Source organism: Erinaceus europaeus, chromosome 5 (assembly GCF_950295315.1).
Source record: "Erinaceus europaeus chromosome 5, mEriEur2.1, whole genome shotgun sequence".
Lineage (NCBI taxonomy): Eukaryota > Metazoa > Chordata > Mammalia > Eulipotyphla > Erinaceidae > Erinaceus > Erinaceus europaeus.
In genome coordinates, this window is record NC_080166.1 from 46,706,350 (window position 1) to 46,730,448 (window position 24,099).

The window sequence follows — 24,099 nt, forward strand, 5'->3', positions numbered from 1 at the left end:
AATCCTTTGCATATATATTCAACTCATTGTTGACAAAGATACCAAGAATAGACAATGGGGTAAAAGTCTCTTTAATGAATGGTTGACAAAACTGGACTGCCATATGTAAAACAGTGAAACTTGACCCATATTAAGATATGGGTCATATGTTACATTGTTTACATTAACCAAATGTATAAGCTTCAGTATAAGATCCCAGCTTCTAAAACTCTTAGATTAGCATTGAAATCACCCCAAGCATCTTCTCAAACTACAGTAGAATTAAACTACCATTCAATAGCAAATAGAAACTTCAAGATTAATACTTGGTGTTAAAGGTTCTTTATATTAGTTTGGATAATGATTTATTGACTATGACCCTATCAGCACAGACAATGTGTAAGAATAGACAAGGATTATCAAATTAACAAGCTTTTGAAACAAAGCCAGTAGTCAACAAAATTAAAGAGTTCGCTGAGTACTCAGGAAATATTTTCAAGTCATACATAATAAAAGGTTGGTATTCAAAATATGTAAGGAACTTCTATACTTCAATAGTGTTGGAATCCTCTACCATCTGTTATGATTATTATAAATAAAAGATAACACGAATTTACATGAGTATGGAGAAAAGAGAAACCTTGCATATAATTGATGGAAATTCAAAATTGCATCCACTATGAAAAAGTGTGGTCACTTTAAAAAAATATTTTATTTATAAAAAGGAAACACTGACAAAAATCATGGGGTAAGAGGGGTACAACTCCACACAGTTCCCACCACCAGAACTCTGTATCCCATCCCCTCCCCTGATAGCTTTTCTATTCTTTATCCTTCTGGGAGTATGGACCCAGGGTCATTATGGAGTACAGAAGGTGGAAGGTCTGGCTTCTGTAATTGCTTCCCCCCCGATGAACATGGGTCAATCCGTACTCCCAGCTTATCTCTCTCTTACCCTAGTGGGGGAGGACTCTAGGAAAGCAGGGCTCCAGGACACATTGGTGTGGTTGTCTGCTCAGGGAAGTCCGGTTGGCATCATGGTATCTGGAACCTTTTGGCTGAAAAAAGAGTTAACATATAAAGCCAAATAAATTGTTGACTAATCATGAATATAAAGGCTGGAATATTGCAGATGAAGATTTGGGGGTCTCCATTTTGTAGATTGTTAGTAGGCCTATTTTAGTTATATTCCAAAGGGCCCATGACTATACTAGTTTTTGCCTGAGCCTGACATCTGATATGCAGGTGGACCAAAGTTATTATCTGGGAAGATGATGTCATGGCTGGAAAAAGGGCTAGAAAGCTGGATCAGTGAAGAAAGTAGCTCCCAAATATGGGAAAAGGGTATAAATAATGTTGACTATAAACCCCATCGATTTGACCTGGGGCCCATATTCAGCATAGGAGCCTATGTAACCTCTACATGCCTGTAGGTCTGAGCTCGCATTCTGTGGTCATGAGTAGGAACGTTCAAGGCTGCCCCAATTTCAGGACCCATCTTCCTCAGGTGGTAGATAGAGTATGTTATTCAGTCTCCCTTTGGAGGGTGGAACATTCTCTACTGTTGTTGATCCATATTGAGGGAAGGGTTCTATGGGGGCTCACAAAGGGGTCTATTGTGTTGCTCCTGATGGGGATGACCAGTGATAATGGAGAGAGAGAGATCTATTTGAGGTCTAGGCCCATCTTGTCTGTATAGGAATCCCAGGACTACCCGACTAGGGTCCCAGCTGATGGGGTGACTAAAGAGTCATCATTAAAGTATGCCATTTTCTTGCCCTTATTCAGGTTTTGCAGTCCTTACTTTGATAAGGTTAACTTAGGAGTGAGTGAGGGAAGTGTAATAGGAAGTAGCTGAGGAGGGTATCTATTGAAGATAGGTCTAGGAAGAAACTATTAGGAACTTTATAGTGTCTTTTTGGGTCTTTCTACTTGCTTGCTTCATTTATTGACTCACTTCGTCTGAAATGAGACTATTGTGCACTCTTGCTTTCAGGTATATATTTTGCCCTAATTTATGGATACATGCGTACATATGCCCTGTCTCATAAGACCTGGTTTATATCTAGATTTTGGGCCTTTGTTAGGAAGTGAACCGCCTGAAATGGAATTAGAGAATCCTATGAGAAAGGAAAGGTCTCACCTGAGTAATGAAGCTGAATGGTTGACATTCCATGCCTGAGGTCTCTGGACACAGTCTGAAGTGAAGCATGCCTAGGTGGTACGCATTGCATTGATTAGGCTGGGATCAGCAGATGCAGTAGCAATTAGTATGAATTAAGAGAAGCATGCAGGAAAGTGAACCCCACTCTAGAGGTTCCAGGACTCAGGGAAATATGGGCATTTATAGAGGAAGCAGGAGGTTCCTGCTGTCTTAGGGTTTAAGAAGGCAGTAGATAGTTACTGTGATAATCAAATTATTTGGCAATTGGGTTAATTTTGAAAATCCCATTGTTAGGATTTGCTGTATCATACATGACATCACCATAATTTATGTCCTTTGACATTATATATAGCTGTGTCTTATAAAGTAATGCCACTGGTTGCTTCTGTTCTTCCTGGTCTAAGCTTCTAGGAGAGTCAACATTTCAAAGAACAAGTCATTATCAGAAATGTATTAGCAATTTGAAACCAGTGTCAAAATTCAGTCTGATTACACATTCAAAGTCTTAAGTGCTTAGATTAAGGAATGTAACTCAGTCTGTGCATTAAAAGGTTTGAGACACCAAATGACAACACCACTTCTCAGTGCATATTAAAACAGCTGAAATCAGAATCATGAAGAGATATGTGGGGCTGAGGAGACGGCATAATGGTTATATAAAAGACTCACGCTTGAGGCCCCCGTGTCCCAGATACAATCCCCAGCACCACTATAAAGCAGAACTGAGCAGTGCTTTGGTGTATCTCTCTGTTTATCTTTCACTCTGTTTCTTTCTCTCATTAAAATAAGTAAATAAAATAAAAAAGAAAAGAAAAGCAAAAAAAAAAAGAAAAGAAATTTAAAAATGTATATATGTACATTCATGTTTTCATAATAGCTAAGACGTGGATATGATATCAATGTGTATCAACACAAAGATAAAGAAAATTTGGAATATGCACACAATGAGATATTATTCAGCTTAAAAAAGGAAAACCCTGTATTTGTGGCAACACAAATGAACTTGGAGTACATTATGCTAAGTAAAATAAAGCAAATGGGGAAGGGCAAATCCTACATGATGTCACTCATAGAAATAATCTGAAATAAGTTCTGAGAAGCAGAGAATAAAATGATGGCTGCCACACTTGGGATAGGGGTGTGGATGTTACTAGCAAAGACTTCAAAGTTCATCCATGCAAGATGAATAAGTCTTAGAGAGATCAAATGTAGTTGAAAGGACTTTATTATCATACTTTAAATTTACTAACAGGGACTGAGTGGTGGTGTACCCAGTAGGCACTTTATCATGTGTGAGGCTCTATGTTTAAACTCCCAGTCCTCACCTGTCAGAAGAAACTTTATGAGCGGTGGAACAATACTGAAAGTGTCACTTTTTCTCCATCTCCCACTTTCCCTCTCTCTCATCTCTATTTCTGTTTCTATCAGAAGAGAAAGAAAGAAAGGAAGGAAGGAAGGGAGGAAAGTAGGAAGGAAGGAAAGAAGGAAAAGGGGAAAATGACTACCAGTTGTAGTGGAATGATTGTGCAGTATTAAACCTCAGCAATAACTCTGGTGACAAAAAATAAAAAATAAGATAAAAAAATTTGCTAAGAGAATCGGGTGGTAGTGCAGTGGGTTAAGCGCTTAGCACCTGGTGCAAGTGCAAGGACCAGAGTAAGGATCCCGATTCGAGCCCCGGCTCCCCATCTGCAGGGGAGTCGCTTCACAGGTGGTGAAGCAGATCTGCAGGTGTCTATCTTTCTCTCCCTCTCTCTGTCTTCCCTCCTCTCTCCATTTCTCTCTGTCCTGTCTAACAATGACGACATCAACAACAATAATAATCACAACAACAATGAAAAAAGAAAAAAAGGACAAGGGCAACAAAAAAGGGAAATTTAAATATAAAAAAAAATTTTTTAAAAATTGCTGAGAGCCAGTCTTTTGTTAAACATTCTCATACAAATATGCAAACAATAATAGTAAATAGAAAATGTGAGGAAGATTTAGAGGAGACAGGTTATGATATAGTGTGTGGTGATATTTTTTTAAATGTGTGTTTAGTTCTAAATACATCAATTTATATACATTAAAATATATTTCTTTTATATATCAACCTACCTCTATAATGTGATTTAAAAGAGAGAGCAAGGTGATTACTCACCTATAGATAAATTTAATGCCTGGGACAAAGCTAACTGTAGCTTTGTTGAACAGTCCTAGCTTAGTTTAACTTGTAGGACATTTTTATTGCCTAGGAAGTCTGTTACGGTTAACATAGACTTAAGAGTTAGCACATAAAAGACTATTAGTATGCTGTACTATTAGCATTGTACAGTATTATTGCTTACTTTAATGCAGAACTGAACATTTTTTAATGAACTATGTGTTCTAAATCATAAACTAGAAAAATAAGAACACAATGCTATACTTGGCTTCACAATGAACAGACTTTTCTTTTCATTTTTTTTATTAGTGATTTAATGGAGCTTTTAAAATAATAAGATTTCAGGGTAAAATTTCACACCCATACATGGTGTGCGTGAATTATCACCCGCTTCACCTAAGCTCTGTGTACTCCCAGCTTCACCCTCATAACCACCACAGCTTTCCAAAGAGACAGGTTGGTTAACATTTTTTTTTTGCAAGTTAATTTGTTTTATTAATCTATGTTCCACAGAGGAGCAGAACCAGCTGGGAGTTGTCTGTCATCTCCTTCCTTGTGTCATCTAGCATAATCACCTCCAGTGGAACAGCTGATTTCTAACAGACTATTTAAAATAAAAATCTGCTCACTATTAACAATTATCTATGACCTAAAATTGAACATCGATAGATTTTACTCAGATACATTTCCCCAGTGAACAGCAGTCAAGTTTGTAAATTTTGGTCAAGGATATGGCATGACAAGCATGCAAAATACGTTTCCTTAGCTTGGTACTTGGCAGACATTCAGTAGTTGTTTCTCTTTTCTCTGACTATCTGTGTCATCCATGATACTGTTTCTGTATAGCTGGTTTTGGGCTAGTGCTCTAGGCAGATCTAAGTCATCTGTATTTTGGGGAATATATTACAGAATTCCAGTGACCATATTTTTATTCTTTCTAATCCTTTAGTCTCAGTTCAAAATGCATTTTCTCTACAAGCAGGTCTTCTGTCTGATCAATCTATACAGAAAGTCCCTCTCACATTCTGCTGTTTACTTCCTTCACCTTACTTATTACAATCCATAATCACTTTTCTTATTTGATTACTTGTTAAATATGTGATCATCTAGGTAAAGCCTTCCCTAAAAGTTATGCCTACATTGCACTACACATGTGCGTACATAAGCACACATGCACATATAGTTTTCTCTTATTTTAATTTTCTCTTTGAATTTGTGAATTTTTAAACACACTATATATACATGTTATTTGTTCTTGTTGATTACATTCTTTTTTTACTAGATCAATTTCCTTGAGGATAGTTATTTTTTTTTTATGATTCACTGATTCACTCACTGATCTATCTTAATGGTGCCTGGCTTATGGTATGCACCCAAATATTTGTTGAATGAATGAACTCATAATTGCAATATTTCTGTATGAATTCTATATTTCTGAATGAACTCATAATTGCAATATTTCTGTATGAATCCTGTATTTCTGAATGAACTCATAATTGCAATATTTCTGTAGCTTGGGAGGTGACACAGTGGATAAAGTATTGAATTCTTAAGAGTTGAATTCTCTAGAGTTCAGTTCTCGGCATAGCATATGCTAGAGTGATGCTCTGTTTCTTTTTTTATTATTTTTATTAATAGTATTTTACAAGATTGCAAGATTGGAATGTATAGTTCCACACCACATTCACCACCAAAGTTCTGTATTATTTCATCTTTTTCAAAAAAGAAAAAATATTAACAAAACAAAACAAAATTAAATACAAATTTCATAAGAGCAGGAAATCTACCTAAATTGTTCCTGGCTATCTATACAGTGAGTAGCACAAAGCCTGCTTCATAATAGGAGCTGAGAAAGTACTGGTTGAATAAATGAAGAAATAGTGAGAATAAGCTCTGTGTATCTGAATATCTGAGCAAAGGTCAGTGTGGCTGAAGCTTTCCAAACAAGAACCAGGTAAATGGGAGAAGAAAGTGGGAGCTAAACTTATACCTTACATGTCATGCTAGGAATTCTAGGCCTTCATATTATGAAAAATGGGAAACTATTAAGAGTTTTAAGTAAATTAAACCAAGAGGTCTTTTGGGAGGAAAGCATACACTTCCCAAGATGCATTGCTTTTCCAAAACAAATAAGTATAATTTGGGAAAATTACATTGGAAATTTGAAGACCTTTGTAAAGCATTCTGTGCCCTCCTTGATCCTCTTATCTCTCTGCCTCCAATATACTATACAGTGTATAAAGCAGTTCTGCCACTGTTCTCCCTTTTCTTGGTAAATGTACTAATGCTCTTCCTTCTACTAATGTTCTTCCTTCTCTTGGTAAACGTAAATGTGTTTTTTTTGTTTTTTTTTTGTAGAGGATACTGCACTATAACTATGAGATGAAATGAATGGAAGTGCTTAAGGACAGAAGTGTTTGGACGTAGTAACTTTGACTTCATCATAGCAGAATCTCAGTGTGTTATGGTGGAAACAGAGCATACAAAAAGAAAACTATAGCATAATTTAGGAAACTTCAAAACTTCTCATTGATTTTTAATCTTTTCAGTAGAAATATATTTTTGGAAGAGGCTTTATTTTATTCACAGTAAATCAAACTTTTTATCTATCTATCTATTTATTTATTTAGTGGAATGAGACCTCATTGGTGCACAGTTTTATTCCTCTGAACCACCCTCTTCATCTAGACAGAAAGCCAAAGAGAAAGAAACTGAAAGAGGGAAGATATTTCATAATATTAAAACTTCCTCCTACGTGGTGTCAGGGTTCTCGCCTGGGTAACACACATGGCAATGCAGGTACCCTACCTGGTGAGCTATCTCACCAGCCTAGATCATCACAACTTTAGTGTTTTCTACAAGAATAAAGAAAAAAAGCCCCCAAAGAGAGAAATAAATGTTTTCTGCATATTTTATATAGCTGATTAATGATACAATAGGATGGTTAAGTATAACGTATTTGTCTCACATTTTCAGCACTGAGAGATTTTTTTTTTTAAGAATCTGATATTAGAAATGGAAAAACCAAAGGGAATTATTTATGTATAAAGTTGGATTTATTAATTTATTGTAAGAAATATAGCCACACATTTTATATTAAGTCAACTCTACTAAGATCTGCATGTTTTCTTATTTAATTGGTAGCCTAATTTATTGTCAAAACTCGTTTGGTAAATATGAATCTAAAATAAAGACAATAGATTATTTTTATAGTATACTAATTAGTGTACTAATTAGTAACTACAACTGCTTGAAGTACTGATATATATATCTTTGCTGTCAGTGGAACGTGCTAGTGATAAAATATTTGCATTCTCTAGTAAGGATATCTTCCCCAAGTACTTAATAGTGATTGAAATCTTTTGCTTTTCAAACTCTAGTTTTTAATATTTTGATAGCTAATGCCTTTTGTTTGTTCTTAAATGACTAGCAGTTAGCCAAGATTCAAGTAATTGTTTTTTTCTTTTTGTAAATCATCCTAATGAAAAGACTTTATTAGACTTCTTTAGGGTATTGTTGGCCAAGTACCCAATGTGAAAAAAAAGAAGAGTGATTCAGATAACTTGGGAGAGATTAATAGTGAAATACTTAGAAGTACATATAAGGAAAGTTTAAAGAAATTGAGTTTGAGTGGTCTATAAAAAAAAAAAAGCTAAATCTTGGCTTTACAACCATCTTCAGATTGGAAATTTATTGCAGTTTGATTGCTTATAACAAATTGTTCTCTTTCCCTACCAAGAGCATAAAAAAAATAGTGGTCTTAATTTTTACTGCTGGTAGGTTGTAGATTAGGTAGTAGGACAAATTTTAAGTTATTAAATATTGGATCATTGCACTGAGGAAGATTAAGGAACCACTTTCCTTAAAGATTTTAAGGTGGGGAAAATATTCTGCTGTATTGTTTCAAATAATCTTAGGAAATGAAAGGAATGAAAATATCTAGTGCCTCAATATTCTCTTGCAGTGAAAACAAATATTTATTGTGTACATAATTGACAGGAAATTGATTTGATTTTAATTTTTCCTTAAATTGCAAGCCAAAGTCATAGGTTTTTAATTATTCTTAAAGACCAGTGGGTTTTTGTTTGTTTGTTTGTTTACTCTCTTTATTTCTTGGAAATATATATTAAAAAGCAAACAAATCATCTTAATCCCTCTTCAAATGGATAGCTGCTTAGTTTGAATTTCTAGATTATTTTTAGTATGCATGTGCAACCAAATACATACTATTATTTTGTTTTGTGGGATCTTTTGTTCTTAAATTATCTACACACTAGGATTAACCTATTGACTGGTGAAATAAAGGGACGTTATGCTCTTTTTTTAGATGGTTACTAAGCACCTGGAATGAGGCCAAAGGGTCACCATATGCTACTTTTCAATTTTCTTTTGTATGATACAATGATCAGTAACCTTTCTAATCACTGGTGCTCCTTTTTGACCTTCTGAGGACTCTGCTCTCCTCCTTGACTGTCAGATTCTTTATTGCAAACAGCTGGTGAAAGATGTTACTGATAGGGTAGTTAGGACAAAGACAATGTCTTATATCCAGAAGCAAGGATTCAAGATGGTACAAGGTTTAGAGTTTCCTGAAGCAGAAAATTTTTATGTATCATCGCTTTTGTGATCTTTATAGTAAAAAGATTAATAAAAGCTATATACCAATAAAGTTGCCATTCTTCTTCATACACACTTTCTTAGTAATGCAATAATTGTTAAACAATTTCACATTTCTATCTTGTATTTTTCTCAGTTGCAAAATTTACTTGTTTAAATTTTCCCAAGTAAATCCAGACTTTTCTTCTTTAGTATTATGTAACATCTATAGTTACTTGAAAATCATGGAAACATTAAAAAAAAAAAAAAAGATCATTTAATTGACATGAAAAACAGAAAAACTTTGACTGGGTTTGGTGTGTTGCACCAAAACAGAGGACTCTGGGGGAGAAAGGGAAAGGAGGAGGTTGTGATTGGGGTGGGCCTTGGAGTCCTGATACATAGTGGGAGGGAAGGACCTAGGCTAGGGGTGGGAATATTTTACATACACCTATCCCAGGGACCTGAGAATTAGTACAAGTGCACAGTAAACCACAATCCCGCCCCCCATAAAATGATTCTGAAAACTGAAAACAAGACTGTAAAAAAAAACAAAAAAAACTGGCTCTTTTTTTTTTTGCACTGTATTAAAAAAAAGGTCTTGGTGAAATAATCATTCTCATCATAGGAACTCCAGTTCTGAACAGTGTAATTTTCATACACTACATATTTTCTTTTAGACTTAATTATCTAAACATGTTTTAATTGTAATTCATATTTCTTAGTCTGGCTGCCACTTCATTTTGAAAAATCAAATATATTAGAAATTTTGTCATTAGTCATTTTGAAAAATCAAATATATTAGAAATCTGTGACATTTTTATTATATGATAGGACAGAGAGACATTGAGAATAAAGGGGGGAGATAGGGAAATACAAAGAGAAATCGGGAGCCCTGCTTCACCACTTGTAAAGTTTCCCCCCTGCAGGTGGGGAATGGGGTTTGATTCCCCAAGGTCTTTGCACATGATAACATGTGCATCACTGTCTGGCCCCTTCTTGGGGAAAAAAAAAGTCCTATAGAAAGGCTTTTCTTTACTGAACATAGCAAATACCTTAATGACTTCATATTCTCTCTCTCTCTCTGTCTCTGTCTCTGTCTCGCTCCCTCTCCCCCTCCCCCTCTCCCTCTCTCCCTCTCCCTCCCTCCCTCTCTCTCTCTCTCCCCTCCTTCCCTCCCTCCCACCTTCCCTTTCTCTTTCCAAATAATTGTATTTGTACAATAACGTTTGACAGATAGTTATTGACACATGGGTACCATCTCTTATCACTCTGTGATAGGTGTCTATATACCACTTCCACCACCAACCTAATCAATCTACTACATGTAAAGGGTCTTCAGCATCTTCTCTATCCATTTCCATCTCTCCCTCCACTATTCTCCAGAGTCTTTTGCTTTGCTGCAATATATAGCAAGGCTCCAGTTTTCAAAGATTTTTTCTATGTGTGTGTATGGCATTTTTTTTTTTTTTTTACTTTTGTGCACAGTCATATGTGGTAGTCCTGTTTCCTTTTTGGCACATTTCAAACCAGTTTTCTTAGTACCATTTGGGGAAAACACTTTCCTTTCTCCAATTAATGTTTTGGGCCTGTTTTTTAAAAATTACCTGTCCATCGGTGATTTCATTTTCAGAATACTAAGATACTTATTAAGATCAAGAGGACAGATGAAGAATTTGTGATGATCCATCCTTTTGTGCTATTTGTTAAAGTTTATTGATAGAGAAATCTTTATTTTTAATTTTCCCTTTTGTTGCCCTTATTGTATTTTTATTGTTGTTGTAGTTATTATTTGTTGTTGTTATTGATGTTGTCGTTGTGAGACAGGACAGAGAGAAATGGAGAGAGGAGGGAAAGACAGAGGGGGAGAGAAAGACAGACACCTGCAGACCGATGCACAGCCTATGAAGCAACTCCCCTGCAGGTGGGGAGCCGGGGGCTCAAACCAGGATCCTGACTCTTGTCCTTGTGCTTGGCACCACATGCGTTTAACCCGGGGCACCACTGCCCAATTCCCGATGGAGCAATCTACCCTGAATCTTAATCTCTTAATTATTATTAGTGGTGTTCTTGTTGTAGTAATGATCATCATGCTGGAGACCGTCTCTTTTGTAAGAAAGGAACATCTGAAACCGTAGGGTTTAATGCTACGGGAAAATTTTGGGTAACACATGACAGGGCTTTTCCACTGAATGCAATAAGTATCTTTCAGCATAAGGTATATGTCAGAACCAAAAAATGAATAAATAAGGCAGTGGATAGGAACGTGTCAGAAATGACGAACAATTTTAGGTTGTAAGTTGATGAGTGGATGAGTTCATGTTGTAAGTTGATGAGTTCATGTTGAGATAAGAGATATGAACTAAAGAACCGGAACTGAAACACTTTCATAAAAACAAAACATTAGAGAGATCATCTCTATTGTGAAGAAGAAGTTAAAAAGTAGTGACAAATAAACTTTTCTGCTCTTTATTCTGGATAAGGAAAAATAGATCCCATGAGAAACTAAAACCCTGGGTTAGTAGTGCCTCACATAAGAACAGGGTAAGATTTTATACAGACTGCTTGCATGATGCCGGCAAATAAATCAACATTAAAAACTTGTTCAGTGGAATCTTGACAGATATGATAGAAACAGAAGCATGAAGTTGCGTTTCTATAACTCAGGAGATACAGGATGCTCAAAGGAAAAACAGTATCACTGAAAATGAGCTTGAAAATAACATGATGAAGAAACCAGAATGAAGTCAGTAAGCAAAAAGGTCAGCACCCCAAGAGAAAAAGCTGTGAAAAATAGGAAGAAAGGTTCAGAGACATTGTGGTTAGATTAAGTTGCAGTGTGAGCTGAATAGATGTCCCAGAAGAAAGAATGGGTAAGTGTATGAAATAGATAATAGCTAGTTATTTTTCAAAACAGACAAGTTCCCTGGACATCAGTTCTAAGTAGGTAAATAAAAAGGACACCACCTATACAGTGGTGAAGCTACACTAAACCAGACACACAGACTCTAGAAAGCAGCATGAAAGACTTTAAACCCCAGTAGACTGGCAAATGATTGCTCACCAGCCTCCACAGAGTTCAGATAGTGCTGAATTTAATACTTTCAAATGCTAAGATGAGATGTTATCCTAGCACTCTGTTTCTTTTCTTTTCTTTTCTTTTCTTTTCTTTTCTTTTCTTTTCTTTTCTTTTCTTTTCTTTTCTTTTCTTTTCTTTTTTTCTTCCCTCCCTGGGTTACTGCTGGGGTACAGTGCCCGCACCATGAATCCACTGCTCCTGGAAGTCACTTTTTTCCCCTTTCGTTGCCCTTGTTGTTGTAGCCTTGTTGTGGTTATTATTGTTGTCGTTTGTTGTTGGATAGGACAGAGAGAAATCGTGAGATGAGGGGAAGACAGAGGGGGGAGAGAAAGACACCTGTAGAATTGCTTCACCTCTTGTGACATGACTTCCCTGCAGGTGGGGAGCTGGGGGGCTCGCACCGGGATCCTTACGTTGGTCCTTGCGCTTTGCACCACGTTCCCTTAACCCGCTGCGCTACCACCCGACCTTCAAGCACTCTGTTTCTAGACGAATCTGGACGAGAATTTCTTGTTAAACTGGCTACTCAATGACATATCTGAAAGAAATTTCATTTAGACAATAGTGGGAATAAAAAAGCACTTGGTTATCAAGGCATTGGTGAACACATAAACACATATCAATACATGTTGATAACCAAGTTTTGGGGAATGTGTGTTTTACAAACTTTTGCATTTTTGTTGGCAAGGATAGTATCTTCCCCCAAATTAGAACAGCATTTTTTTTCCTTTATTGAAGAAAGGAGACATTAACAAAACCATAGAATAAGAGGGGTACAATTCCGCACAATTCCCATAACCCGATCTCCACATCCCACCCCTCCCCTGATAGCCTTCCCATTCTCTATCTCTCTGGGAGTATGGATCCAGGGTCATTATGGGTTGCAGAGGGTTGAAGGTCTGGCTTCTGTAATTGCTTCCCTGCTGAACATGGGCGTTGACTGGTCGATCCATACTTCCAGTCTGTCTCTCTCTTCCCCTAGTAGGGTGGGGCTATGAGGAAGTGGCGCTCCAGTACACATTGATGGGGTCGTCTGTCCAGGGAAGTCTGGTCAGCATCCGGAACCTGGTGGATGAAAAGAGAGTTAACATACAAAGCCAAACAAATTGTTGAACAATCATGGACCTAAAGACTGTAATAGTGCAGATGAAGTGTTGGGGGTATTCCCTGCATGCTCTTGTGTACTTCTGCTTTCAGGTATATATGTTTTCCCTAGTTTATGGGCACATGTGAACCTATGCTCTATCTCAAGGGACCTGGACTATATCTAGGTTTGGGGACTTTATTGGGGAGTGGATAGAACAGCATTCTAATGTCAACTTTCAGTTTTGTAAAGTGGGAACATTTTGTAAAGACTGCCACAGATATGCTCTGATTTAGGAGTTTTATAATCTACCGTAACACTTAAAAGTAAAATAAATAAAGTTTATTAAATAAGAAAAAAAAAATTAAAACAAAAAGCATAGTCCTAGTGGTTGTGAGGCCAGGATGACCAGATAGGGAGGACCAGTGTTTTTTTGTCTGTTTGCTTTTTGCATTTATTTTACATTAATGATTTAATAGTGACTGCAGGATTATTAGGTAATAGTGGTATAATTCCATACCATTCCCACCAACAGCATTCTGTGACCCACCCTACATATAACCACCGCAGTTAGAAGGACCAGTATTTTCTTTTTCCTACATGGAAAAATCTGCGTATGCCTGATTTCTGTAAATCCTAAATGGTAGTATTACTTTTTGAAAAATTTATTTTGGGGTCAGGTCGTGACAGACTTGGTTGAGCACACATGTTACAGTGCGCAAGAACCCAGGTTCTAGTCCCCACCTGTAGGGAGAAAGTTTCGTGAGTGGTGAAGTAGTGCTGCAGGTGTCTCTGGGTCTCCCTTCCTATACGCCCCTTCCTCTTAATTTCTGACTGTCTCTATCCAATAAATAAAGATAAAAAATTTTAAAAATTAAACATTTTTTATTTTAATGAGGGAGAGAAAATACATAGAGAAAGACCAGAGGACTGCTCAGCTCTGGCTTATGGTGATGCTGGGTATTGAAATTAGGACCTTTGAGCCTCAGGCATGAAAGTCTTTTGCATAACCAATATGCTCTTTCCCCAGCCTTGTAGAATTACTTTTTAAAAAATTGTCTTTATTGGGGGATCGATATTATACAGTTGACAGTAAATACAATAGTTTGTACATGCATAGCATTTCTCAGTTTTCCATATAATAATATAAACCCCACTAGGTCCTCTTGCTAACATGTTTCATCATGTTCCTGAACTCTCCAGTCCACACACTTAGAGTCTTTTACTTTGGTGAAATACACCAACTCCAGTCCATGTTCTGCTTAGTGTTTTCTCTTCTGATCTTGCTTGTCAACTTCTGCCTGTGAGTGAGATCATTCCATAGTCATCCTTCTGTTTCTGACTTATTGCACTTAACATGATTTCTTCAAGCTCCATCCAAGATGGGCTGAAAACGGTGAAGTCACTGTTTTTAATAGCTGAGTAGTATTCCATTGTGTATATATAACACAATTTGCTCAGTCAGTCATCTGTTACTGGATACCTGGGTTGCGTTTAGATTTTGGCTATTACAAATTGTGCTGCTATGAACATAGGTATACTCAAATCTTTTTGGATGGGTGTGTTGGGTTCCTTAGGATATATCCCCAGGAGAGGAATTGCAGGATCATAGGGTAGGTCCATTCCTAGCCTCTGAGAGTTCTTCAGACTGTTCTCCACAGAAGTTGAACCAATTTACATTCCCACTAGCAGTGCAAGGGGGTTCCTTTGTCCCCCACAACCTCTCCAGCATTTGTTACTGCTACTTTTTCTGATGTATGACATTCCTACAGGAGTGAAGTGGTATCTCAGTACTGTTTTTTATTTATATTTCTCTGACAATCAGTGACTCGGAGCATTTTTTCATATGTTTCTTGGCCTTTCAGATTTCTTCTGTGGTGAATACTTTTTAAAACAGTAACGTAATATCTGGCAAGTAGTAGTTGCTTGACAAATATTCTTTCTAAAAAGCACTTTACAGGAGCAGGTGCTGACACTTGGTTGACAACATATTACCATTTGCAAAGACTAGAGTTTAACCCCTGGTCTCCATCTGCAAGGGGGAAACTATAAGTGGTGAAGCAATGTTGTGTCTCTCTTTCTCTCTCCACCTCTCTCTTCCCCTTTCCTCTTAATTCTCTGTCTACAACAAAATAAATAAACAAAATATAAAAAATAATTTTATTGGAGGAATAGAAGTTTAGAGGACAATTGTTGATAGGATACAATTTCCCAACCCCATCTGATAGGCATCTGCATACCATTTCTGCCACCTACCCATTATTCTTAAGTATTAGTAAATAAAACTGCTACTTTCATGTTACTAGGAAATTAGAGATTCTGATTTTTAGGGCCATCTAATAGAAAATTTCCCTTCATGGGTATTGATAACTTTTCCATCCTGATTTTTCTAATGAGTAGAAAACACCATGTTTCCCCTAGATGCCTCCCAAAATGAGTTATAATTATAGAAAATTATTTTCCTTCCTATGATGGTAAGGAATTATTTGTCTACCTATAAAAGCAGTGATTTATTAGTTCACAGAAGTTATAGACCTGATCTTAATAAATCTTAACTTCCGTGGTCTGGGAGATGGCTCATTATATAAAGCATTGAACTCTCAAACATGAGGTCCTGAGTTCAAGCCCCAGCAGCACATGTACCAGGGTGATGTCTGGTTCTTTCTTTCTCCTCCTGTCTTTCTCATTAACAAATAAACAAAATCTTAAAAAAAATTAAATAAATTACCTTAACTTCTACAAAAAAAGTCATGATGATATGATGATATGAGAGAAGTGGCCATGACTTTTATCTCTACTTCTGACCAACTTGCTTTTGCCTTCTTTCCTAGGAAGTGTGTAGAGAGCTCTGGTGTCTCAGCAAAAGCAACCGCTGTGTCACCAACAGCATTCCTGCGGCTGAAGGAACACTCTGCCAAACTGGGAATATTGAAAAAGGGGTAAGCTCAATAATTTATTAACTACTGGACATGTAGAATAAATTTAGAAAGTTTTGGTGTTGATACTCAACCACTAGGAAATTATGCATAATAACTTACAATGTATTTGGGATAATGATTTTTTGGCTCAATGCATTCACTGTCCTGTCTAGGACATTATAGTGAACAATTATTTTCTAGGGTATTTTCAATATGAATATATATATATATATATATATATATATAGTATTTGCATGAAAACTCCAACACCCCCTGCCCCCCACACTGCTAAGCTCTGGATTGTGGTGATGCAGGCGATTAAAGCTAGGACCTGGGGATCTCAGGCAGAGTGATTATTTGCATAACCATTATGCTATCTCCCCCACACCAACAATGTTCTTATAGTCATATAAATCCATATATTTTCTGATTCCCAGGGGAACTATTTAACCCAAAACAGATTTCATAACTACTTCCTAACTAGGGATGCTTTTAATTTACAGCATAAAAATGAAGACTAATAGCAGAAGAGTAACTCAGAAATTTATTGTGCATAGAAATTGGAGCTAAATAATATTAGTTTTATCAGTCATTTATCAAAAAAGTGATTGTTGAGAATTGTAAAAATACATATAACTTGTACTGTTCTTGGAAAATCCTTAGAAGTTGCTACATATGTGAATTTTAGAATTTACTACTATGTACAATAAGTAATGATGTCATCTGTTCTCAGTTCTAACTTTCTCCATGTTAGCTGGGTAACTTTCAACAAAGATTACACTGAATTTCAGCTTTTAATCTGATGTTTAAATAAAAAGAAATGAAAGCCTTTGGACAGCTGTCACAATTTATTAATCCTTGAAGATGGCTTCATTCAGGACCCATGACCTAGTGCCAAAACTGATGACTTTTCCATCCTAAGTTTTGAAATGTTGGTAAATTATGTTGGTAAAAACATCTGAATTGATAGGGTTGTAGTTAAAGTACTAAAGAGTTTTTGAGACTGCAAGAACCCAATAGAAATACAGCATTTCACACAATAGCAAAATTCCTTTTTTTAATTGACAAAATAGAATATATTAGAAATTGTGTTCTCAAAACTAAATCCTAGTTTATTTTGGGACCAATTCTATCAATGACAGTAGCAATTTTGTGTGTGTGTGAAGCAGGGCTGCAGGTGTCTATCTCCCCTTTCCCTCTGACTTCTGACCATCTCTATCAAATAAATAAAGATAACAAAAAATTAAAAGAAAAGAAAAGGAAGGAAGGAAGCTTCAATGCTGTAGCCAAGTGTTGGTGCACCTGAGTGGGCATGCTTGCTCCCATGCTCAGAGATCTAGGTTCAAGCCCTAGATCCCAACTTGTAAGGGAGAAGCTTCATGTGCAGTGCAGGTGTGTTTCTTTATCTCACTCTTTCTCTTCCCCTCTTGATTTTTCTCTGTTTCCATCCAACAAGGAAAGTATTAAAGGCTTGTTTTAAAAAGCTTTGATACTGTGGTGTCTTTTACTCTCTGCCTCTTTGCCTTCTCTGCCTCTATCTAAATATACTAAATAGTGGTCCGGGAGGTGGCGAGTGGATAAAGCACTGGACTCGCAAGCGTGAGGTCCTGAGTTTGATCCCCGGCAGCACATGTACCAGAGTGATGTCTGGTTCTTTCTCTCCTTCTGTTTTTCTCATTAATAAGTAAATAAAATCTTTTAAAATAAATAAATATACTAAATAAATAAACCCAACATAGTGGGTAGTGGTGTTGTTGTGTCCATTAATTCACTCAATAAATGTTTGCCAGGCAATATAATGTGTGTCATCGGAGAGAGAAAAGGCGCAGCTGTTGCCCCCCCATCCCACACCATGTAGCCTATGCAGATAGACACAGAAAAAGAAACTCATCTGGCCAGGAGCTAGCTCACCTGGTGCTGTGCGTGCCTGGCACCACATGGGAACACCAAGGCAGTAGAGAAAGTTCTATGAATGATCAAGCAGTACTGTGATACCACCTTTCTCTGTGTCTATAGTTATCTCTCCCTCTCTCCTCTCATTATCTGCAACTAAACAAGTGAGAAAAAAAAAAACTGGTCAGATACAGTGGAATCACACATTTGTGAAGCCCAGGAACTACAAAATAAAAATTAAATTAATAAAAGAAAGGAAGGAAGAAGAGGGGCCAGATGGTGGGACACTCATTATGCACAAGGATGTGGGTTCAAGCCACCAGTCTCCACCTGCAGAGGAGAAGCTTCATGAATGGTGAAATAGTGCTGCAGGTGTCTTTCTTTACTCTCTCTCTCTTCCTCTCCATCTCCCCTTCCATCATCATCATCATCATCATTTTTTAAAATTTCTTTATTGGGGAATTAATGTTTTACATTCAACAGTAAATACAATAGTTTGTACATGCATAACATTTCCCAGGTTTCCATATAACAATACAACCCCCACTAGGTCCTCTGTCATCCTTCATGGACCTGTATTCTCTCCACCCACCCAACCCAAAGTCTATTACTTTGGTGCAATACGCCAATTCCAGTTCAGGTTCTACTTGTGTTTTATTTTCTGATCGTGTTTTTCAAATTCTGCCTGAGAGTGAGATCATTCCATATTTTCCATATTCATCCTTCTGTTTCTGACTTATTTCAATCAACATGAATTTTTCAAGGTCCATCCAAGATTGGCTGAAAACGGTGAAGTCACCATTTTTTATAGCTGAGTAGTATTCATATATATATATATATATATATATATATATATATATATATATATATATATATATATACACACCACAACTTGCTCAGCCACTCATCTGTTGTTGGACACCTGGGTTGCTTCCAGGTTTTGGCTATGACAAATTGTGCTGCTAAGAACATATGTGTACACAGATGTTTTTGGATGGGTGTGTTGGGTTCCTTAGGATATATCCCCAGGAGGGGAATTGCAGGGTCATAGGGTAGGTCCATTTCTAGCCTTCTGAGAGTTCTCCAGACTGTTCCCCACAGAGGTTGGACCAACTTACAATCCCACCAGCAGTGTAGGAGAGTTCCTTTGACCCCACAACCTCTCCAGCATTTGCTGCTGTTACATTTTCTGATGTATGACATTCTCACAGGAGTGAAGTGGTATCTCATTGTTGTCTTTACTTGCATTTCTCTGACAATCAGAGACTTGGAGCATTTTTTCATGTGTTTCTGAGCCTTTTGGATCTCTTCTGTGGTGAATATTCTGTCCATGTCCTCCCCCCATTTTTGGATGGGGTTATTTGTTGTCTTGTTGTTGAGAGTCACAGGCTCTTTATATATTCTGGTTATTAGCCTCTTGTCTGATGTATAGCATGTAAAGATCTTCTTCCATTCTGTGAGGGGTCTCTTGGTTTGGGTAGTAGTTTCTTTAGCTGTGCAGAAGCTTTTTAATTTGATGTAGTCCCATAGGTTTATGCTTGTCTTAGTCTTCTTTGTAATTGGATTTGTTTCATTGAAGATGTCTTTAAAATTTATGCAGAAAAGAGTTCTGCCAATATTTTCCTCTAAGTATCTGATAGTTTCTGGTGTAACATCCTTGATCCACTTGGAATTTACTTTTGTGTTTGGTGAAATATAGTGGTTCAGTTTCATTCTTCTGCATGTTACAACCCATTGTTCCCAACACCATTTGTTGAGGAGACTCTGCTTTCCCCATTTAATAGTCTGGGCACCTTTGTCAAAGATTAGATGTCCATAGGTATGGGGGCTTACTTCTGGGCTCTCAATTCTATTCCACTGGTCAGTATGTCTATTCATGTTCCAGTACCAAGCAATTTTGATGACAATGGCCCTATAATACAATTTGAGATCTGGGAATGTGATGCCTCCAGTTCTGTCCTTTCTTCTCAAGATTGTTTTGGCAATTCTGGCTCTTTTCTGGTTCCAGATAAACATTTGTAGCATTTTTTCTATTCTCTATTTTTCTATTCTCTAAAAAATGTGCTTGGGATCTTGATGGTGATAGCATTAAATTTGTAGATGGCTCTGGGTAGTATATTCATTTTGATGATGTTAATTCTTCCAACCCATGAACATGGAGTATCTTTCCACTTTGTGTCTTTTTCAATTTCCTTGAGTAATGACTCATAATTTTCAGTATACAAGTCTTTCACTTCTTTGGTAGGTTTACTCCTAGATATTTTATTGTTTTTGTTGCTATAGTAAAAGGAATTGATTTCTGGATTTCAACTTCTTCTACCTTAGTGTTTGCATAGAGGAATGCCACTGACTTTTGAATGTTAATTTTGTAGCCTGACAGCTTACTTTATTGCCTGATGATTTCCAAAAGGTTCTTGCTAGATTCCTTAGGTTTTTCTATGTATACTATCATGTCATCTGCAAATAGGGAGAGTTTGACTTCTTCTCTTCCATCTGTATCCCTTTAATTCCTTGCTCCTGCCTGATTGCTATGGCAAGAACTTCCAACACTATGTTGAATAGTAATGGTGATAGTGGGCAGCCCTGTCTAGTACCTGATCTGAGTGGAAATGCTTCCAGTTTTTCACCACTATGATGTTGGCTGTAGGTTTGCTATATATAGACTCCACTATCTTGAGGAATTTTCTATCTATTCCCATTTTTTGTAGTGTTTTGATCATAAAGGGATGTTGGATTTTGTCAAAGGCTATCTCTGCATCTATTGATATGACTATGTGGTTTTTGGTCTTGCTTTTTTGATGTGGTGGATCACATTGATTGATTTACGTATATTATACCAACATTGCATGCCTGCGATAGCCCCTACTTGGTCATGATGAACAATCTTTTTAATATACTGCTGTATCCGGTTGGCTAGAATTTTGATCAATATTTTAGCATCTGTGTTCATCAGAGATACTGGTCTGTAGTTTTCTTTTTTGTTTGTGTCCCTGTCTGCGTTTGGTATCAGAGTGATGTTGGCTTCATAGAAGCTGGAAGGGAGTATTCCAGTGTCTTCAATCTTCTGGAAGACTTTTAAAAGTAGAGGTTTTAGTTCTTCTTTGAAGGTTTTGTAGAATTCATTTGTAAAAGCATCTGGTCCAGGACTTTTATTTTTGGGGAGATTTTTGATAACTGTTTCAATTTCATTAGCTGTGATGGGCCTGTTCATGTTATCCAGTTCCTCTTTACTTAGTTTTGGAAGTTGGTAGGTATCTAGGAAATCGTCCATTTCTTCCAGGTTCTCTAGCTTTGTGGCATATAGTTGTTCATAGAAGCCTCGCATGATATGTTGAATTTCTGCGGTGTCCTCTTTCATTTAGTATCCAATTTATTTGGGTCCTCTCCCTTTTTTGTTTTGTGATTCTGGCTAAAGGTTTGCTGATTTTGTTCACTCTTTTGAAGAACCAACATTTACTTTTGTTGATTTTTTTGTATGGTTTTATTTTCAATGTTATTGATTTCTGCCCTAACTTTAGTGATTTCTGTCCTTCTGGTTGCTTTAGGGGATAGTAGCAATTCACATTAATCTTTACATAGAAGGAATCCACTCTAAGTGGGAAAAGTTACAGTGAAAATCTGCTTATTTGCCATTAACTGATTATTATTCTTGTGGTTTAGACATTGGTGCATCATTTTTATTTATCCTGAATAATATTTTTACTTGGATTGTGGTTTGTTTTCACTTTAATTTTTAGCCCCGAAGCATAAAGAATATGTTCTGTTAAACATCTTAGAGCCTTTTTATACACACTTCATAATTTTATTATCAATTTCAATAAGTAAGCCATGAATTACAGCTGTCTGAGGACACATAGTTCAATACTAACAATCATTTATTTGATATATTTATGCTAAGTAGCAGGGTCCTCAAATGCCTTATCTGCATGAATAAGATAGCAGTGACATCTTCTTAGAAATCCCAAGTCATTTAAAAGGATACATAGGCTGGATTGACCTGTCAATGCCCATGTTCAGTGGGGAAGCATTTACAGAATCCATACCTTCAACCTTCTGCATCCCACAATGACCTTGGGTCCATACTCCCAGAGGGTTAAAGAATAGGAAAGCTATCAGTGGAGGGGATGGTATACGGAGGTCTGGTGGTGGGAATTGTGCAAAGCTGTACCCCTCTTATCCTATGGTTTTGTCAGTGTTTCCTTTTTTATAAATAAAAAATTTTTAAAAAGATACATAGAAAAAGGATATCAATAATATTAGAGATAACAGTATTGATTTTAAATTTAGATAAGCAAGTGGGTAGTAAGTAGACTATGCCCAAACCAAAGAAAGTAAATGGAAAGAGCAAACATTGGATTTCTAAAGATCTGTGTTCTTAACAGGATAATGACTGTCAACTCTATTCATCTCTAAATATGTTTTTGAAATGTAGTACTGTTATTCATATGTATATTTAAAAAATTAAAAGAACGCATTCTAGTTAATATAGCCTCTTGTCATCCTTCTTGTCTTGTCCTTGAACCCTTTGTCATTCTTCCAGAGACACAGAATATTAGTAGATAGCTTTGGAAATAGCACTAACAGCTGTACAATGAATGAATGAATAAAATTATTCAAATAGATTTAATCCCCTTGTAAGAAAAATAACAGAATTATAGAAGAAAATATTCAAAATGTCACTGTCATTCACTCTATGAAGAAGCTTTTAAAGAACTGAATTAACCTAAATGTTTAGGGATTAAAAAATAATACAAAGAACTAGATGTATGAGTTGAGCACTTTTTGATTTATTTTATACTATTTACACTTGCTATATGGTTTACTTATGAATTTTTTTGTTAATTTCTTCCCTGAAGAATGTAGCATTTTTACTACTGCTAAATCTCTCTCTCTTTCTCTTTCCCCCATTATGGTTATATTTATTTGGAAATTAAACCAAAGCTCAGAATTTTGACTCAAATCAGAAAAGCCTTGCAAAGTGCTAATGATAAACTAAAGTGAAATTTTCAATTTGTGTGGCCAGTCTGTATTCTGGCTTATAAAAAATAGTTGGCTCTTCAGTAACAATGATGTTAATAATAAAATGTTTTTAAAGTACTTACACTGTATGAAGCACACATTTGTCATTTTTAATATTGACAAAATTCCTCTGGAGTAGGTACTGTTCTAACACCATTTTACAGATGAAGAAAGTAAAGCTAGATAGTCTTTGAAGATTACAGAACAACTTAATAACAGAGATAAGATTCTAGCCCAGGTCATACAGAATCCAAAGTTTTCGAAGCTGCTCCTCTCATTTATTTTGTCTTTAGATAGATCCCCCCACCCAGCAAGCAAAAGAGCAAAATTTTATCATCACAGGAGTAACTGAGTTACTGAATTGGAGCTCAATCAGCTCATTATCCTGTCACATTAAAGGGATTTCACTTATTAGAACAGTTTGTCATTTTGAAAATGAAAATAAGGAAACATCATGGAGAGGGCATTGAATTAACATACACTTGTGTTATAACTGAGAAAATAATGAATTTCCTCTTTAAAATGAGAGTAACTTTCTTTTTTTTAATTCTTGTTAATTTTATTATTGGGTAGAGACAGAGAGAAATTAAGAAGGGAGGAGAAGATAGACAATAGAGAGAAATATGCAGCCCTGCTTCACTATTTGTGAAGCTTTCCCCTTGCAGCTGAGACCAGGGGCTTGAACCTGGGCCCTTACTTACACACTGTAATATGAGCACTTAACCAGGTATACCACTGCCTAACTTCAGAATAACTTTGTTTCTATCTGATTACCTCAAAAAAATGAAAAGGTACTAGTAATTATTAAAAAATTATTAGAGGATCATTATTTCTCATATGATGGTTGGCAGAATATTCTTTGTAAAACTGTCTTAATGGGCACTAGCCAGCATTAGTGAGGGTAAACATGAGTTTGAGTGTCTAAGAAACAGGAAGGGGCTATCTGCCATCTCTGACCTTAACTCTGAATTATAAAGCCAATTTTCATTAGAAGGGACAAGAAAAAAACCTACATTTTGCTTAGCCAGCAGGATAGAACCAAAACTGTTCGTAGATTTTTGAATAAATCTTTTTAAAAGGTGGAGGAGGGTAGAAATGTTGCTTAAGCGATAGTGTAGACATATCCAGGGGACTGGATCCATGATGATCTCGTCAAACTCTGGCTGCAAAAGATATAGGATCCCTGCCCGGGGGCGCAGTTCCACAAATGTTCCATGTAAG

The 24,099-nt window shown here is 36.5% G+C and overlaps 1 protein-coding gene across 3 annotated transcripts in view; it reads left to right on the forward strand.

The window, feature by feature from the left end:
* ADAMTS6 (ADAM metallopeptidase with thrombospondin type 1 motif 6) overlaps positions 1-24,099 on the forward strand; it is a 313,675-nt gene that overhangs the window by 170,925 nt on the left and 118,651 nt on the right. For all 3 annotated transcript variants that reach the window (XR_009549950.1, XR_009549949.1, XM_060191274.1), the window contains exon 12: positions 15,880-15,987. Coding sequence is in view for 1 of the 3 variants with exons in the window: in XM_060191274.1 (XP_060047257.1) it covers positions 15,880-15,987 (108 nt within the window). In the remaining 2 variants the exon portion in view is untranslated. The remainder of the gene's footprint in view (positions 1-15,879; positions 15,988-24,099) is intronic.